At 31.9% G+C, this 21717-nt stretch overlaps 1 protein-coding gene across 1 annotated transcript in view; it reads right to left on the bottom strand.

Moving 5' to 3' along the window:
- Positions 1 to 21717, bottom strand: part of tio (zinc finger domain-containing protein tiptop) — a 320884-nt gene that overhangs the window by 232209 nt on the left and 66958 nt on the right. Inside the window, exon 2 of the mRNA XM_088262397.1 lies at positions 5963 to 6120. Within this exon, the coding sequence (XP_088118523.1) occupies positions 5963 to 6020 (58 nt within the window). The 5' untranslated portion in view covers positions 6021 to 6120. The remainder of the gene's footprint in view (positions 1 to 5962; positions 6121 to 21717) is intronic.

Genomic DNA, 21717 nt, shown 5'->3' with positions numbered 1-21717 from the left:
TTCTGATTTATCAGAAGTAGTTTTCGGCCGTCCTCGTTCTGTTCTCCCGCTCACATTCGCCAAATATACTTTATAAGTCATTCTCTCGTTATCCATTCGCTCCACATGTCCATACCACCTCAAAGAACTTTTCTTAATAAGTGAAATTAAAATGTTATTTATATACGAGTAAACATATTTATATAATTATATTAACCTTAGTTAACTTATGTACTACAAAAAAAAAGTCCAAATGGTACAATTTTCAGTTTTTGTTGTTTAAATGTATATTTCCATATTTTTATACTTCGTTAACAAAAACCCTATTTTAGCTTTTTACATATGTAATTAAATCTACATATTTGACAAAGATACAATTACTGAAAAAAATATAAGTAGTATTGGAGTTATTGGGTTAAAACTACGTATCTGAATGTATGCAGTAAGTACCTACGTATCTTCCGGTTGAACATTTTTTAACTGGTGTGGGAATATTGTTTGATTGTTCATATATCCAATTACACACAATGTCTTCGGTTACTAAATTGCTATAGATAAGAAATAACATGAAATACAGAAGGCTGGATAGAATATGAAACGGTATTTTCGCAATATTATTTGAAACGACTAGAAAAAATATTACGAGAAAGTAAAAAATGACTGCAATAAAAAAATTTATCATCCTCAAATTTTATTACAATTCAATATTATTCATTCTCAAATTGTATTACAATTAAAAATTAATCTTCCTCGAAGTGTATTACAAATAAAAATGAATCATCCTCAAATTGTATGACTAATAAATCATTTTCAAACACAGTGTTTGATGCGAAATGCACTGAAACACGTATCACAGTAGATTATAATAAATAGTGGTATTTACTAAGTAAAACAATAATTTTAAAAAAGTAATCATCCTCAAATTGTATTTGAAATAAAAATTCTCAATTTGTATTACAAGTAAAAAGTAATCATTGTCAAATTTTATTACAAATAAAAAATATTCATCCTCTAGTTATATATGGTTTTAAATACGTAATAACTAGGATGAGGACTCGTCGTAGCAAAAGCCGTAGCCATCTGTGTGGTATATTGAGGGTAAATATATGAGTTAAATATGCTAACTAGGTTGTGTCAATTCTCATAGTCAAAAAAAATACATTTTTACTGTAGGGATCTTAATAGTGACATTCGAACTGTAGCTACAATAAAATCAACAAAATTTTGGAAAAATATATTTTTGTAAATTAAATTGTATGCAAGATTTGTTTTGAGAACAAATTATCGGCCAGAATATAAAAAAAGAAGAAAAAATACATAATACACATATAGTTTCATAAAATAAAATAGATTATTAGGTGGGTAAGATAAATATTTCTAAAAAATTATAAAAATAACATAGCCTATGTAAAGTGATTCCATAGTTTTATTATTTATATGTTTGTCCACTTGTTAGTATTTTGGAAAAAAAATACTTAAATGTATATAAACTCCATATCAAAACCAAAAACAAATAAACATGTATGCAATTATATAATATGGCCTACCTATAATATTGTCGACACTGGCAGTCATTTTTTTTGTATGGTACCGTGGATTATTAACAACTTAAGAAGGCTAGAGAAGAAAGTATGTAAAATGTACAAGTCATATTGAATAGATGGTAAAATACAAAACTAAACGTTTAATCAAATATGGCGATGCAAGCTAGTTAGTATGCTAAAAAAGTATTTTGCATTAATTTGAGATATGTACACTTTCTTAATAATTTATTTTTGAACGATCTATGTTGTATGACGAAAGACTAAAGTTACTCGTAACTTGTATATAATCCTGATCCTGCAGCAGATCGGAGTTAATGCTAAAAAAGCAGTTTGCATCAATTTGAAATATGTACACTTTCTTTATTTTATAATTAAATCGTTACTTTGTTTTAAAATCACAATAAATATTTTATTATAATTTAATTATAATGTCTACCGGTTTCGAAGCTAACCGCTTCTTTATCAAGACTGATTTATACTTTAATTAATAATATAATAATATGTATTGTAACTACAGACAGTTGGTAGAATTCCATATTGAATTGTTGGGTTATATATCCAAAATTAAAAAAGGTTTATTGGATTGAATTCTACATTTATTTATGTAAATGTTAATACGTGACGCGTTTCGTCTTATTAAGACATTATCAAACACTGGGTTTACTAATATCTTAATAAGACAAAACGCAAAATAAATAAATGTAGAATTCAATCCAATAAACCTTTTTTAATTTTGGATATATTTCCCAACAATTCAATATACTAATACTTTAATTAATAATTAAAAGTATTAATCAGTCTTGATAAAGAAGCGGTTAGCTTCGAAACCGGTAGACATAAAAATTAAGTTATAATAAAATATTCATTGTGATTTTAAAACAAAGTTACATTTCGATTATAAAATGGAAAATCACAAAGTTAGTGCTTCAAATATAAATTATACTTTCTTTATTATTTATTTTTGAACGATCTATGATGTATGACGAGAGACTAAAGTTACTCGTAACTTGTACATAATCCTGACCCTGCAATAGATCGGAGCACAATGAAAACAAGATGGACGAAACAACGCGACAACAAAAAGCATAAATTGTCTCTGCACAATCAGGCGCAACCAGACGGACCAGAAACAAACAGAAACATAAATTCTGAAAAGATAAAAAGGAATCATCGTCGGTGGGGATGCATGGCGTAAAAAGGAGGAATTTGATGCGGTAATAACGAATATTACATACAGCTGCACTTCTCTCATTGTTCGACCGGAGACATAAATCTAAATACAAAAAGGTGACAGAATCAAGTGATTTATGCAACCAGCGCCCATATAGTTCTGCACCAACACTAGCGCGGAATAGTGCTGTGTGGCGCGCAGAGCGGACAGATGGGTAGCACTGATCACAACACACAATTCACACAGGTATATAAATACCAAAAATGGTAATCATTGACTTCAGCGAGTGTTTTTGCCTAGAATTTTCACTCGTGAATTACATGAAATTATAGTAACTTTAAACATAAAGAGTAAATCCACTCACGAGTAGGCATAGGCTATGAAACTTGAAAATTTTAAATCTGAGTCGGGTCATGATAAGCGGTGTTGCAAAAGCCGTAGCTAGGTTTCAGAGTCACTTGGATGTTAGGTAATTTAAAAAAAATCATGAACTTCAATTCCATATAAGAGACATATAAGTTTAATAAGACGTGACTAAGCGTGAGACTATTCATATCATAACTTATTTTCCTTCTAATTCTTACTGAAATCCAATGGTGCATAGAGCACTGCATTTTATTCAAGCATCTATTTATGACTATTGTATCTTGATCATTGAATAAATGAAGGAATAGTGAATAAAGGAATGCGCTTAAGGTACCAGTCCAGGGTTATATTAAATAAATATTAGATGGGAAAATAACAATGTATTAATTTTGAACGCCCTAACCACTTCACTACAAAAGCGGTAATAATACCTTACATAAATTGCAATCTATAAGATTGCGTTTATTCTTCGAAAATCGTCAAGATTTTTTTATTTATTTCATTTTATTTTATTTATTTATTTCATAGATACATATTTTTTTTAATAAATGTGATACGGCTCTTTAGGCGTGGCCTGTGTTGAGCCGGAATACTTACATGTTAATTCCTTTTTTTTTATTTGTTTTTATTTTTTTAATTATTAGATTAAGTATATACATAACATAAAATAGACACAATAACAATTTACAGTATAAAGGTTTTACAATAAAATAATTATACCTGAACTTAAATTAATTCACTTTCTACCTTGTCCCTTCCAACGAGAAGCAACCATCGACCGACACTGTTCTTAAAGACACGATCACTACTGGAATTCTTAATGGTTATGGGATTACTTTTATTATGTATAGTAAAAATATAAAAATCTTAGTTTTAAATTAAAAAAATAATACTGATGATGTCGGTTACGACGAGACTGGTCGAATACAGTTCATTTGGCAAAAACTATATGGTTGTTATTTTATTATAATTAAAAAAAACATTTACCGTACTCATTCAATTCATGAAGAATTCAATCAATTATTTTTATTTAATTCTATTCCATTCTTTATTTTATTAATTTTAATTTATTTTACAGTGGAATGGTTTTTCTGTCGAAATAGTTTATGCTTATTATTACTTTTCACACCCTTATGTGATTTAAAAGTCCACGAAGCGATATATTACAATATTTTTTCGTATGCGCGTCAAAAATCCGTGTATTGTGCGTCCCATAAAGTACCATAAGTCACGTGAGGGGGTCAGCTTCGTCAGGGAAGGGGGGTACGAAGGGAGGGGGGGGACAGAAGGGGAGAGTGATAACGATAGTACTAAGGCCAACGTTATAGTGATGAGTCACGGTATCCCAAGACGACCCATTTCTTCGAATAGGAGAAAATTTAATACACCCAGTCCATCAATGTATAGTATATCGGAATAAGTGTACAAATACATTTGTATGTATAGGTACATACGTATTACATTAATATCTAAACAGATACGTATAAACTTTGTTTGCAAAATTTGGAAATGTGACAAATCGATACATTTTGAAGCTTTTATTTTATTTTTAATATTTTGGAAACAAAGAATTTTTTTTTTAAATGAACTCCAAACAATAAGAGAAAAATTATTGGAAAAATAATACAACATTTTGAGTGTATCCAAATACTTGTTCACAAAATCTGGATTATCTCCAATTACAGGAGTTATTTTCATACTAATAAAAGTGTTTCTGCTCAGTAAAAAGGTTCTTTTCATCTCACCAATCGATGTCTCTAGTGAAGTTCTAGTGATTCAACAACAATGTTTCAAAATTGGTTTATATGATATATATAGAACTTCCAAGAATTTGAGTATATTTTGAATTATAGTATTTATAGAACTTTCAATAATGGGTAGAATTGGTGAATGTTACACGTGTGTAAAGTGATCACTTAAACCAGCCTATGACGGTCGTCAGCCCCGTAAATGCCTAGACTTCCATATTCTTCTTCATCTTTGATGAGATATCAAAAAAGAATAGAAAAATAATATTTTGAGTGTGTCTGTATTTCCGTTCCCAAATTCTGGATGTGCTCTACATAGGAAGTTATTTATATTGATTATGGAGGTTTCACATTTTATAAAGGTTTCTGCTAACAAAAATTTAACCCGAAGAAGAAGCATATGCAGATCTTTTCAATTGAAGCAAAAATATAACTTAAATAACTTAAAATGAAGTGGTCACTCATGGGTAGAATGGTGAATGTTACACAGCCTATAAAATGATCAATTAAACCAGCCAACGACAGGTCGTAAACCATGTAAATGTCCATACCTACGTATTATTCATTATTTATGTTAATATATTATTCAAAATGTCTCGATTTAAAAAATATATATAAATTTGATATTTGTATTGAATTGGAGGATTTACTTTTGTTTATTTTTATTTATGATCCTTAAAAAAGTACACGTGTACAAATACCGTACAATACTTTATTACATATTCTCAAAGACACTTCAATTACATGTTTAATATTACATATTAGAACAAAAAGTCAGTTGGGAGTTGAAATAATTATAATACCTTTTTTTTACATTTTAACACTATTTTTTAATCAATGTCCAGGAACTGTTCTAATGAAATTATTACGTAACGTTGGTGAATATAATAAATGAAAAATAGCAACGCATTTGTCCTGAAAAAATTGAAGAGGATCCATTCGAATCCGCTGAGGAACAACGAATACAGTAACAGTACTAAAGAAACTATTCAAATTTCATTGTGTTAGATTAAGCTTAAAAGCCAAGGTATAGTAGGCTCCCCAACATAAAGTACTGAATGTATTAAAGTTGACAACATTTTCATCTATAAAGCAGGTAAGGTCACTTCTGTGTATTTAAAATTATTTAATCAAAAGTTGAGAAAAAAGCTCACCGTTATCCTGTTTGTTGAGCCAGCGGTATGACGGCCTGGGCTGCTGCTTGGAGCGCATGGTGGGACGCCGCCCCCAACGGGCCGAGGGGCCCCGCCCTCCCGCCCACTCTGGGTCCACACCGCCCTATCACACTACACAGCTGGACTTCCACATCATCCTGGAAGAAGAAGAGGAAAAAATCACATTAGCGTTACGACTCGCTCTCCACCAAACTCATGATACATATTGTATATGTCACGTCCTGCCCAACATCTTGGCCATGCTCCAGCCCAAGAAGGCGCAATAATACGGCAGCTCCACTATTCCCCCCCCCCCTTCAGACCCAGCTGATTGACGATGTTTTTCTTTGATATTTTATATCTATAATTTTAATTTTTATATCGTAATCCACATCTCGCTCACTTCTCTTCCATCTCTCTTCACAACTGAAAATCGACGATTTTTGATTTATGACGTTCTTGAAAGGAGTGAGCGATCTGTATACGGTAGTATTTTACGAAAAGATCTAAGATTTTTCACAGTTTTTTTTTTTTAATTTAGCGAGTACCCTTAGTAATTTATTTTTATTTTTATTTTGAACAGATATTTTCGCAGTCTTTTTTATTGAAGAAAATTCTGTATTAAATATATCCACATATCTATGTACATCAATTGATTTGAAATAACTATTATGCAAAAAAAATAATGTATTCATCAAGATTTCAGAAGTAATTTATATAATTGTAAAGCATCTATTTGATAATTTGCCGACTTCGAATTTTAAATGAATTGATGAATGCTTATCAGATGAAACATGTCAAATTAGGATTTATATTATAATATTGAGATTGTTAGGTGGATTTACAAACCTATAAAATTATACAAGAGAAATAACAGAATACGGTATTATTTCCAATTTCTATGGAGATGAGAATATATAAATCGTCAAATTAGCATTTACTCTGGCTGCGTACAGCATGATCCTTGATCTGCGAGACGTACAAGTTACCTTATTTACGGTCATACAAGCCATTTCATCCGAGAAGAAGATGTTCCCGGGACGTCACAAGTCACCTCCCACGCTCTCTGCCGGTAATAAAAAAATACAAGAATGCTAAACAAAGCGCTCGTGCCCCGTTACAATATGTATTCTCAATAATTCTTAAGCTACCCCCGAGGAGACGGCCCGCCCGCCCCGCCTAACAGCCTTCAGTCTAAAAGCATGCGGACGATATATGGAAGGACATTACGTCAGGGGAACAACAGATGTATAAAATAAATATACACCCTTTGCGGTTCCCCGCTAGCCGCTGGAACCTTACTAGCGGAGCCACTGCGGATAGAGAGAAGCGGTGTCCGCCACAAAGGGAGCATCTCCACTTCCAGGACTCGGTAGCGTTCATACAGTGCGCGATGAATGGCTCACATCCGAACGACAGAATGTGGCCGAGGTGCGGGGGCGATGATTCGTGAAATCACTTTGCGGCCTTTCCCGTTGTACCGCGAGTTGAAGCTCCATCATTCAGGATCCTTTGTGAGCGCCCCCCTCGGCGGTGGCGGCGATAAATCGCCCGCCCGCGCCTCCCGGCCGCCCTACCCTCCGCCTTACGGAGCCCGCGGGATGCTCCGCGGCATAAACTCCGGGAATTTATCGCCGCATCTGCGAAGCAAAGCGTCGCTGGTCGGGCGTCTGAAAAAGCACAGGTGTCCGGCCCCCGCCCCTCCTTCGCTACGACCCCTCAGTCCACTACCGGCATGTCGTACATCAGATACGAAAGCCATCTAACCTGTCAAAAACTTATAAAATATCGGCTCTTCGCTTTTCTGCCATTTTGAGTCGAACAAACTGCTTTTTTTGGGAAACGAATCGCGGCTGAAAAGGATGAGATGAAAATGCTAGGAATTCGGAAAATATCCCTCCAGTTCAAAGAAATCGAATCGTCCAATTGTTTTCAACTTACGATTAAGAATCCTCAGTATTGGACTTACAATTGGTCATAATTACGCGTGTGTACACGTATAATAAATATATAGGTACGAGTACTTACTTACACACTGTACAATATACAAAATGCAAAAGATGAATCACACACGTAGGTTCGCAAATGAAAGACTGCGGTACTTCCTTAATCCCGAACCAGACACAAAACGAAACTCCGCAAGCGCTATTATACCCGACACGGAACGGGCTCCGCAGCAAAGGAACTAATCAACGGAAAACAAAGACCTCCTCGATAGCGAAGCGGATCAAAGCTCAAAATATTCCCGAGTAGCTATACTCGTTCCATTTTACTTCAGCACGTATATCATGCATTTTGCTTACATATGCTCTTCACCAGTAACGGAACAGGTCATTCGATGCAGAATAACCTATTTATATATTTTTTTTAAATAATAAAAGAATAAACTTTACGCAATAATTTTAAAAACAAAAATGTTTCATTTTAATACACGAGGGCATAATAAAATACACGCGGACCCGATAAACACAACTAAGTTTGGAGTAAACTCCTTACAATATATTGCTTATACCCAAATTAACCAACTGCCTGACATATATAAAATAGAACCCAGTCAGGGATCCAAAATGAATTAACTGAAAAAATATTAATGGAAAGATATTTGTGTTAGTAATTAGTTATATTTTCTTCTATTATTAGTAATGGAAATTACTCATCGGGAACAATACATATGTGACTTATGTATGTAATATGTTTAAATTAACAAATAAAAGGGTAAAATAACCATTAATAGGGTTTATATATTAAATGTTAAAATCAAATACTGATTTTAAGAGTCTATTAAATTTTAATTTTTTTAAACACAAAAAAATAAAAATTTTGAAAATTCTTTCGCCTTGCTATGGCATTTTCAAACTTATGTCTGAAACACCCGCAAAGGGTGCTAATCTTGTATTATACGAAATATGAAATGACTTTAATTCTCTACAATACACGTTTCGACATTTCCTAAACATGTTCTCATGTACATGTTTAAGTTTCGTTGATATAGAAGAATGTTGTCCAGGCGCACAGGAAGGATGGAAAGGTCGATGGGAAAAGTTGAGAGCGGAGGGTCGGAGGGGGTTGGAAGGAAGAGAGTGGGTGCAGAAGGCCGAGGGGGGCACTGATGAATCGTGCAAGCAACACTAGTCAAAGATTTATGTCCGAAATAGGAGTAAATTGTGTGTGAGTGACTGCAATGGGTGTTGGGCGCCCGTAAAGTGTGCGCTGATGAGTGAATAAAATATTGCCGACGAAGGGAAACGTCTGCTGGAAATACCCCGAATCGCTTCACCCTGGTTGTAAAAAATAAAATTAACTTTTGCGCTAGAAAACATCTGATGAAAATGCAGATTGCAAAAATGAAAATTTATGTACTGCGTAAGTGTTACAATGTAATTGAGATTTATTTCAAGCTTACTCAACTCGACCATAGATGCTGCCGAGAACTCATATATGACTGAACGTGTCAGTTTTACAATATATGTACATATAAACATTAGAGTAATGTGATCGTCAATCATAGGTATGTACATAGAATAATGAATGTTACACGTGTAAAAGGTGATAATTTAAACTAGCCTATGACAAGTCGTAAGCCCTGTCTTCCAAGACTACCCAGACATATTATATCATATTCTTTTTCATCTATGCTGAGATTCAAATATTTAATTGATAATCTAGTGATAACCATTTCTTACCAGCTGTGTTATTAATAATAATATGAATTTTTTTAAATAATTTTTAAAGATTTCATTTCGTAAAATACTATGTTAAATGTGCTTAAATTGCCTTATTAACTAATAAATCTGACATCCAATCAATTACGTATGTAAGTCAGATCGCATTATATATTTTTTTTTACATTTTGACGTTTTTAAGAAACAAATTTTAGTGACACTACTTCAAAAGCCTATGTTTTTATTATTTAGTAATATTAATGCAATACATCTAACATAGAATTTTGTTTCGCCTCCCACTAGTCTGATGATGTCGGTAACAGCAAAACCTGGTCACTGGTCAAATAAAGCATTTGTGAAAAAAAACTATATACTTGTTATTTTATTATGTAATATGTAGTTCTTCGTCGGGCAAACTGTTTCTTAAGTGGAACGATTATTGTTATATCTTAATGAGTAATTTAAAAGTACTCGATATATTATTAAAAGGTTTATTAAAAAAGTAGTTTTTAAAAACATTTATCCTATTTGTTTCAATATTTATCGCTACTTTTTAATGCCCTTTCAGCCTCCAGAGTACCTCTCTCGATGGATCGCTTAAAGTTGAGGCACATGAAAACCATCAAAGCTCTCCTCCCTCTACCCTTACCTATAACATCCCCTTCCTTAGCAACCCCTTAAGAGTAGGGAACTTCGCCCAGCATCTAATTTACTGCTAATCGCCCGCGCTATTTTATTTACCCAAGCATCATTCATTTTGAATATTGCCAGCTCCTGGAAAAAGATTGCAGGTTTATTACATTGCTTTTGATCCGTGTATTTTTTACAAATTTTATGAACTCCTTTATTAAACTTTGACTCATAAAATATTAGGAACCTAACAATAAAATATTCGTCTTAAAGTTTGGACTAACTTAATCAATCCCTAAGGCAATATGTAAGTTTGATCACGAGATGGAAATATTAGTTATATGTATTTTTGACTTGGAAATCGATTTAAAAGATCAATATTTTATACCAATAATATGTGGCTTATTTTTGTGGCGCCATTTCTATAAAAAATCATTGTAGGGGCGCTAAAATTTGTTCTTATTGATTGTATTTTATTCCATTTCAAAGAAAAAAAATGGATGAAGAGTAGTTTTCATAAATCTATGAATCCGAATTCACTTCAGATTTCTTTAACGGAATGTCCATTTTCAGATACAAATCAATAAAATAAATTAAACCATACACAATCTCAGAAACGATTAATCGTATTGCGGATATAATATTTACTGGGGGTAAAAAATATATATTACATATATGGTGATACCGACATCAAGGAATACTACTGAACTAAATCGTTCATAAGAAGAAAAAAAAACTAATAAGTACTTACAAAAAGTGTTTTTTTGTTGTTGTTAACAGCAACATAATATTTGGAATATTTATATAATCATTTAAAACAAACATTTTATTTAGTTCAAGCGTTTTTTTTTCTCACTGAACAAAAAGCGTTTTTTAAAATAAAATGAATGGCATAAATATGTATTTAAAGATTCTATCTAAATTTCCAAGAAAATACTTAAATAAATCATTTGTTTTCAACAATGTATTTTCAAAACAAATTTTTCGTAACAAACTGCTATCACGTGAGTATTAAAAAAATGAATATCGTAAATAAATTTATTGAACTATATATATAATCAACATATTTTCTAGACAAACAATTCCTACTTGTAAACTGTCTGAAATTATTTTTATTGCGGGCATTTAACTGCTATTTGCATCGACAAATAATGCCAATTAGTTCGTATATCTTGAAAGTGGATGCTTTTCATAGAACATAGATCACAGAATAATTTATTCCTCTCAGTGAGTTCTTTGCTCATTTTGCTTCGGCGGGAAATTATATGCCCGAGCGAGCATATTGTAACGGTGCCATTTCTTCACAATTTCGGTCTCTCGCACTTAGACTGGAGATACGAAATACGAATAGCTGATTCCAAGAACGAAAAATCGAACTAAGTCAAAAAAGTACACACAAAAAAAGATCTCTTACAATTCCTAAAATTAAATTAAGAATAAAGCATTATATTTTATCTCTCATTTCGAAATTTTCTCATTTCACGCAAAATGGTAAGAACTTATGTGTATCCGAGGTGGTATCAAGAAAAGCAAAACTTCTGCCGACTCTCATTTCAATATGAATATTTTCGAGTATTATTTTTAATAAATGTAAAATCGAACAACCGGGATTTCAGCGGATAAACGATCATAAATATTATCTCTTATAGAATTAATTCATGAAAAATATGTAATATTTCCCTAACGCCATTAGAGCAGATGTAACAAATACATACTCAGGCTTTTATATTGTATATACATATATATACAAGTATTCTTAAGAGAATGGTGAGTAAAAAGCTATGCATCTATGTTAGTACAATGTTCTGCTCAACTTTGATGGCGTCAAGTGTACAAAAAATACATAAAAATATATTTTGAATGATATTTATTACAGATGTATATTTTCAAAGTTCTATTTAAGTAGTATTTAAAGACAATTACAACTATTTTATGATCGTCTCCGTTGTACTCAAATTGAAGTAAGATTTTTCAAATAAGTCAAAGTTTACATCAATTTAACACTATGGCGCTCATCCTTTTTTATTCGCACCACATCCGACGGCGAGTTTTGAATTTAATTTATTAATATCGAATCGGTAAAAAGTAGCAAGATCAATAGCGCGTAACATAGAGACATTTGTACATTACATACATTTATGCGACACCACATAAAATTTGGAGAGCAATATCAGGGATTACGTTTGTGAAAATACAAATGGTTCCAAAAACATGGTATAATACGGGAATAACTTATCATTGTCTTAAAAAATCTTTTTAAAATAAAAAATTACAATTGTTAATAAAAACTTAGTCATCAATAAAAATAAATTGAATCGATTCTAATGCTATATCAATTTTCATTCGTGTTTTTTATTGAGTACTGCATTACTTTGCATTATTTGAACTTACACCCCTTGCGTTCGCAGCCCCAGTGACGCGGTAGTAGTAGCTGGTACTCGACACTTGAGGGATTTATGACCCGACAACGATAAGTATGTGAATGGGAGTTCGTTTGTTTTGGGAGTATACGTATTGAAACTAAATGCGCAAACGTTTGATATCCAATCGATACCAATTCGTTTCCTATATCGTATTTTATTCGCTAGTTTTGCTATGCATTACATACTTTAACAAATTAAACTCCGACTGAAATACTAAAAATAAGTGTGCGAATGCAATTTCAAGTAAATGTATTTTGTCGAATTGATTATCCATCTCCGTGGTGTTGTGGAAAATGCGCCAGACTACCATGCATGAGGTACGGGTTCGATTCCAAGGGGGATCAAAATAAATTTAAGTGATTTTTCACTCTCATATTTATTAAATATCATCCTGGACTGGTACATGAAGCACAGGAATGATCACCTTGCTTTCATCCAATTAACGATCGAGATAACACTGCGTCGAAAGGACGCTGTGCATTATGCATCATTGGGTGCAGATAAGGGGTAGAAGAAGAAAATTGAGTGTAATAATCGCGAAATATAAATATCATTCATTTTGATTTGTAATTTATCAGAATGAAGTTGTCAGTTTTAATATAAAAAAAAATAAAAGATGTTGCATTAAAAATTCATTACATAAATTTGAGAAAAAAAAATCACTTTTAAGTTTTTCTTGAATAACTACAAACGAATAAGATAATGATACATTATCTTACGAAACAAATATTTATTGCAATCAAGGATTTCTAAGACATCATATAAAAAAATTGTACTATTTTTTAGAACAATTTTTAGTACAATAAGTACAATAAATAACATCTTTAAATGAAACAAAGCATAAAAAAATCAATAAGGGAAAAATATATTATTTTTGTAATTATCTAGCTTAATGTAATAAATAGCTTTTGTTTATATAAAAATTTGAACACTACTTTATTTGAAAAAAAAACTGTAATAAAATATGTATATGGCAGAGATATCAATATTTTATTTCGTTTACTGTGTCTTGAATCATTCTACGTTTTTTTTACATTGAAACGTCACCTTTAGATATGAGATGCCTTTTGACATTTGCATACAACTTAAGAAGTTTAGAAAATGTCACAAAAAGCTCCACACATGAGTTTGTTAAACTTATTTCAAAATGTGTATGTTTTTACACATTGTTATTCATATACTTGAGGCATTCGTCGTGTCCAGGGGAAGATTGAAACAGTGTTATCACTTGGGATTCCCCTCCTTTTCCTTAGATTAGGGAGTGAATGTTGAATGTTGGCACTTTCACCTCCCTCCCCCTCCCCCCCCCACACCCCGGCACTTCACCAGCCGTTATTTATGCACACTAAGCTGAAAATAGAAGATTTATAGGTGAAACGTGAAAAACTATAATATTCACCTATAAGTACATACCACATTAGGTTTCCATTACGGAGAACAATCCTGTTGGGGTGAACGGAAACTTGTCGCATTACCGATGACACACACGAAAAATAAGTCGGAACTGAAAATAACACCGTAATTTTATCGTATGACGTAAATAAATTACTTTGAAATACCGCATCAAACGTTTATATCGTCTAAAAATCCCAATTAAAATGGACTTATCTGATGATAAATATTGGTTGCAGAGTTTTTCTTTTCAACAATTATTTAAAATGGAGTTTTCCGTCTTCGCAAATACCTTATACATAATGCAGTTAAATAGTATTTAATATTTTGTTTAAATGTTCATGTATTTTTTTATAAATGCAGAGTAATCTGTTTCAAAGTCATTAAATTTCATAAAAAAAATTCATATTCGAATTAGAATTGCTATCCGTGTTTACAAACAAACGTTTAAATTATATTTAATAAATTCAAGTTTAAACTAGAAACAAAAACATAAAACATGATTATACAGGGTGGGGCGCGGTCACTTCCTTTTTTGAAGCTGTCGCCACGAAACGACAGTTACTTTTAGAACGCGTTTCTGTAGTGCGTTTGAAAGCACAGGATCTTAATTTTTTTAAAGTTAGTTTAGTGGTTATCTGAAGGACAATATTCTTGCTGCTAATGCCGACATAGGCACAGATATGCTGGAAAAACTTGACAGAAGACTCAAAATTCGCCTATCTTAGCGCATTGACGAGAACAGTAGCGGCCTGCGAGGTGTCGTTTTAAAACTAAATTAAATTAAACTTTGAATGTGCCCCTGTATATGGAAAAAATAACTAAATCCATACTGACAACACTTTTTGAGTTATGATTTTTAAAATAAGGAAGTTTCCACGCCCCACCCTGTACTTGTACATAAATTTGATCTTTTGAAATTTGAATGCGCAATGAAAATAAAAATATATTATCCTGAAATGCAGTATTAAAGTTACCCAATTTTTTATCAAACTTTTGTATTTTTTAAATATTTATAACTAAAATATCAAAGAAGTTTGAGAAATTTCAAAACATTTTTCTGTAGTTATTATTCAATTATTGGGGTCATAAACAAACAAAGCTTATTTTGGTGGTTGTAGGTCAATATGCTATATTTTAAATAGAACTATAAAACATTATAAAGCTTTCTTTGAGAACATCGCTAATAAAAGTAAGATCTATAGACTTAATGCGACAAGACTGTGTCACGATTTGGTGCATCGGAGCGACGTTTTCTACGCTGAATAAAATATCGATGCAGATGTGCATCTCAGCCAAGAGCTTTCGAGAAGGTTCATTGTGCATATAACATAGTGAAAAAGTTGTTTGGTCTAGTATATTATTTATATATATTAAAACAATATACGATTTCCCTAAAAACATCAAATATTAGCTTTATTTATACTTAATAAAAATCCATGTCTGATGATGTCGGATAAAAACCAGTCTGATGATGTCAGTAACGACAAAACCCGGTCGCTGGTCAAATAAAAAAAAAGTGGAAAAGCTAAAAATATTGGTTTTAATCTAATAATATATTAAAAATGCAATTCCATCACGAAGTGTCAGTGGAATATAAATCTATTAATAAAAATCATAAAAAAATTATTTAATCATTAAATTTGTGTTATATACCTACCTAGTTACTTATAGTATAGCAAAACGATATGTTTATTGATTGGACAGAAAAATAAAGTTATAGTGAGACATAGTTATATTTATATTCTAACCCTTTGATCAAATTGTGATGGCCGATATTTAAAGTCTTCATCGTACATTGTATTGAACTCTTTTTGAAAAGACATTTACATGAAAAACAACCTATCATTGATTAGTAAAGTGATCACTTTATAAACTTTTGTAACATTTACCATTCTACCATTCTAACGACTGAACAAATACAATGTTAAGATTTTTTATTGTTGTACATTTATGTTTGTAATCGTATCAAATTAACTGAAACATTATTATTGCAAATTTCAGTGAAAATTACAACGCAAATTTCAGTAAACCAATTTTTTAAGATTTTTTTCCGAACAAGGAATTTTTACTAAAATTTATTGTTTTAAATTAAAATTTTACTTGGGAAATATCACTTTTTATTAAAAATTATTGTGACACGTGTTTCGATGCATTCCGCATTTCAAACACCGTACGCTAAGTCTTAGAGTTGTGTCCTTGGGATATTGAAGGTTGAAGAGGGGGTAGGAGCTGTTTTTTTTTTTTTTTTTTTATTAATGGGAATATAGTCGAAAGTTACCGAGTTAAACTTAAAACAGCAATAAAAAATGGATTGATTTTACCACAAAGTGGCTGCCGAATCAATTATTGAAATTAATTGTGTTTACTTTAATAACACTTAAATATTGATATAATTTCTTTTATAAATATTAATATGCAATGATGCTAATGAGGACGTCTTCATTTTCATTCTATGTTTCAGCTAATCTGATGAAAAAAATTCTCTGTATATATTTATTTTACAGTGTGAAAATACAAAATGGCAGTTAAGATAAAGAGCTTGCGAACGTGAAGCGCGAGTTATTTGAATATGGAATAAAGGGCATGTGACGTATTTATTACTAGAGCTGGAAAGCTTTCAGATAATGAGCTCACGACCTTAGCGAATTAATTCATCAGTAGACTGTTCAGCTTAATAAATTATGTGCAAACGTTTGTTCCCGTCCGAGAAGCTGAACATGGAACACGTATGCAATCATGGCATATTGAGAGTAAACAACGAGAAAGAAATACGTTCATTTTTCATTTTTTGACTTAAAAAGTAAAACCTAAAAATTTGCAGTTGTAACTGTTAGATACTTATGTGTTTTTATGTACCAATTCTTTTAAATTAAATTAAATATTAATACGAGTATGAAAAAACTCGATATTAGCTATTTTGCATTATGAATTAAAATGTTACAACATTTTGAGTGTGTCCAAATACTTGTTCACAAAATCTGGATTACCTCCAATTACAAGCTTATTTTCAAATTATAAGCTTAAATAATAAAAATGAAAATGGTATTTTCTGGCGTTTCTCATGTGTGTGATTATAATCCAGGATTCGGATCACACATACTAATATAAGAGTTTCTGCTTAATAAAAAGCTTCTTTACATCTCACCAATAGATGTCTCTAGTGAAGTTCTAGTGATTCAAGAACAAGGTTTCTAAATTGGTTCATATATACAGAACTTCCAAGAATTTGAGTAGTGTGGTTGTCAATAATGGGTAGAATTGGCGAATGTTACACGTGTGTAAAGTGATCACTTAAACCAGCCTATGACGGTCGTCAGCCCCGTAAATGCCCAGACTTCCATATTCTTCTTCATCTTTGATGAGATGTCAAAAATAATTAAAATGTTAATCCATAGCAATTGCATTCTCAATTTATCAATCTTTTAAAATAAAAATATATAATTTTTTAAGGCATTATTATTTCTTTAAAAAAATTATCAACGTGTTACTTGTTGTGCTTTTAAATGTCGAAATTGTAGCTTACTAACTAACTAACCACTTCGCTTCGCTGTAGGAGTGGACTGAGAGAATATAACGCCACACCACTCTGTATTTAATAATTAATTATAAATCATAAATTCGAATGATGTATACAGCGCAATTTTGTAAAACACTACCCCAAGAGCGCTTTTTCTTCGCAACCTTCGCCTCTTCCACATCCATGCATCCCCTCATACTTACATAATTGTGTTAATAGGAATATAACTTATGGGGACATCAAATCCAATCCAATATTTTCATTCAATCAGTCAAATATTCAATAAACATATCGTATAATACTATCGACTAAAATTATTTTAATTCAGTATGTATGTAGGTATACATACACTATAAGATGAAGGGTCTCTTTCCAGTTTTAACGTCAATCGAAAACTTTTGGCAGCTCCTATCCAACCGTCAAGAGACATCGTTTTGACATTGACAGTTCGAACGTCATTAACATCGTTCATAAATGATTGAAGTTTCATTAAGATACTATCTTCAGATTGAAAGTTTGGATTTGTTTCATTCAAAACGCAAAAACACTTCCCTATCCATCAACGCTTTCAAAGATACAAAAAAATGAAAAATGCAAATTTGCATTGCTTAAATTTATCATCATATATTTATATTGCACTTTTATTTTTTTCCGACTCTATAGTGTAGTTGTTAGCGCGCTAGGCTACCATGCTGGAGGTGCCGGTTTCAATTCTCAAGAGTATCAAAATGAATATTTGTGATTTTTTAGTCTAATTTTTATTTAATATGACCATGGACTGGTACCTGAAGCAGAAGGCTGATTACCTTTCTTTTTTTATTTAACGATCAATATAACACTGCTTCTATACGATACAGTTCCCTATGCACCATTGGGTGCGGATAAGGCTTAGAAGGGGAGAAAGATATATGTATGCATATAATTGTTTTGAGTAAATGCCTTTGGGCGGTGATAAATAAATAAATGCATGTGATTCGTCTCGTATGCACACAGACAGACGTGTTTAAATTATTCCTGTTGTACATAGGTGCATAGCTCCACAAATACCAAATGCAACAAGGCAACTGAAATAATTATATGAAGAGTGATGTGACGCTGGACCCATGAATCTCAATCACACTGCAGCCAACGTCCATAGGAAAAGTCCGAGACTCGAGAAACATAACTTCATATACAGGATGCCACCAAAAGTAATGGAAAGGAGAAATATAATATTTCTCAAGAAAAATTATATTGAACAAAATGTGTAACGTGAGAAATTATCATTATATTGAAAATGGTTTAACCATTTATTAATGCTGGCAGATTATTATCCGTATTCACAAATCATGTTAATATTTGGCAATTAAGTTATGAAGAATTCGTCCGAAAAAGGTATTAGACTGCCTTCACCACTGTATCAAAATTCATCATAGCCTTAGTAATATATTGTTAGTAAATTATTTTAAAAAAAACAATACGGATATTATTATTATATGCAGTTAAAAATGAACGATTTTTATAAATTGAAATGAAATAGTAGATTAAATTTAAATCAGATAAAAAAATATTTGTGTTTTCAATCCCTTGAATTCTTTATCGACTGTATAACTCCTTGGGCAGGTATGCCGAGACGGATTCTTTATGATCGTCAAACTTGATTGACTCCGACATAATTTGAAGATGAGGTAGAGATTAAAACGTCCCAGATGTGATTGTTATCTTTTCTGCAAAATTTATATTAGTTAAAGCTCGTAAACACTAAAGGGTTAACAATTTAATACAACTGAATCGAACAGCCTTTTTATGCGTACAAATAATTGTTCAGAATTTTATTCAATATTATGTATGGTATGAAAATCCTAAAAGTAGCCAAACTCTCATGTTCATTTATTAATACATATATTAGTGTTTCTGTTCGAATTTCAATATAATACTACTACCATCACGCCGTTTCTCCACAGGGGTAGACAGAGAGGATGGAACGTTTTTTTATGTCACCATTATTTATGGTTTATGTCCCATTATTTAATTATAATCATTGAATAGAAAATCATACAAAAATAGATATATTGTGAACTACCAACTTCTAGAACAGATTACAAAACAACACAATAATGCAAGACACAGAAGAAAAAAAACAGTATTGATTTCACTGTAAATTGATAAAAGTATTAACATTTTTTGTGAGAAATCACATTTTTTTTTTTTTACCGACTGTTTAATATCAGGCGTGATACAAGAGAGTTAAAGACATATCGCTCACTCCTTTCAAGAACGTCATAAATCAAAAAACTTGATTTTTCAGGAGATCGTTTTTAAAGTTTAAAAATATAATGATATGTATTAAAAATAAATATCAAGCCACTTATTGAATTTTTTACTGTGCAACAGATCTTTTTAAATAAAACCTGAATGTTTTTTCTCCATTCAAAAAATATTTAGTATATTAAAAAAAATAATTAAACGATACCTTTTCTTCAAAATGCAAAAACGACACTTTCTGCCCTGTAGCGGGTAAATATTAAGTTAAAAATATGCCGCTTTTGCTGGGATATAGTAAAATTTCTGGGCATTCCGAAAACATACACAACTGAAAAATGTAGATTTTCGATATATGACGTTGTTGGAAGGAGTGAGCGACTTGTCAGGTTTAGCATCAAGGCTATTGCGGTATTTTGTCTTTGAAGCTGCAAATGGTGAATTCTGTGTAGGAGCCTCTGTGCGAAACTTTGTAAGCACACTTTGAGAACCACTTATCTTTGATATAAGTATATTACAATGGATATTCTATAAGTTACATGAAAGTGTTAAAAAAATATTTTTATTTCAATGGTTAAATTGGCTATCAAGGTGTAATTAAAGAATTTAATTAATCAAAATTAATATGAATCTTTCAGAATGGTCTGCATTTAACTGCAAATAACCCGGTTGCATTGAGAATATCGCAGATATTTAGCTGTCAACGATGATTTGTGGGGATCGTTAATTTTGCAATCAAGCTTCGATTAAAAATGACTCGAGAGTCGAGTGCACTGCGTACGGATTATACCGCATGCTTTATGTGGTAATAATAATAATAATCATAAAGGTGATTTACAATCTATGGGGAAAAACGGTAATTGAGAATTTCAATTATCTTATTTACTAACGGGAACTCAAAGTTGCAATTCTATCAAATGGTGTTCTAATAAAACACCAGCCCACTTAACAAAAAAACTATATAATAAAAAAAGTATGAGAAACACATTTCCTAGACCCTACAGTGTACTACTCCCATTACTACTACTACTACCATCACGCCGTTTCCCCGCAGGGGTAGACAGAGAGGATGGAACGCCACATTCTTCTGTCCTCACATGCACTCCTCGCTTCCTTCACATCTTTAAATCTAGTCATACATCCCCTCCGATTACGCAGACTTTTAACACCACCAGACTTTAGGTTCCGATTGATCTAATCGTGTCAAGTGTTTTTCGGCCATCCTTGTTCTGTTCTCCCGCTCACACTCGTCACATATGTATATTTTCTTAGTCTGTCTCTTGTTATCCATTCGTTCCACATGTCCATACCACCTTAAATAACTCATCCTAATATTTTTGATTATCCCTTGTTCAGCCTTACATTCCTTTCTAATAGTATATTATAATCACTGGATTATATTTTTTGGTTCCTATTGGCGAATCACCATTTTTGGGTACATTATCATAAATTTTCAGAAATATAAACATATATTAAATATGATTTTCGGCTTTTATCTTTTGAGTTTTTAGTCCATTCTTAAAGAGGTGTACATGTTATTGGCTGACAGATGCAATTCTTTCGGCGGAGTCCTTCAATTTAATCAACAATGGCATGCAAAGTAAAAGTTTATAAGAACCAAATCAACCTTGGTGACTATACGAGTAAATGCCACATGGCATGCTGATACGTTGACAAAATTACATATTCGAAATAACTCTCCAAACCAAATTCAATAATCTACAATCTGCTTTAGCCACATTGCCACAAGAAAAAAATAGGCCTTTTTTCACCGTCACATTGCGATATTTAAAAAATTGGATAGTAATCAATGTGTAATCGACTCACAGCAACACCAAACCGATTTTTAACAAAGTAATTCATCATTTTAATGCACGAGGACATAAA

The sequence above is a fragment of the Brachycentrus maculatus genome, unplaced genomic scaffold, assembly GCF_059751285.1.
Source record: "Brachycentrus maculatus isolate JH-2025_06_01 unplaced genomic scaffold, ASM5975128v1 h1tg000179l, whole genome shotgun sequence".
NCBI lineage: Eukaryota > Metazoa > Arthropoda > Insecta > Trichoptera > Brachycentridae > Brachycentrus > Brachycentrus maculatus.
Note: the sequence above shows the minus strand (reverse complement) of the source record. Positions and strands in the feature narration are given on the sequence as shown.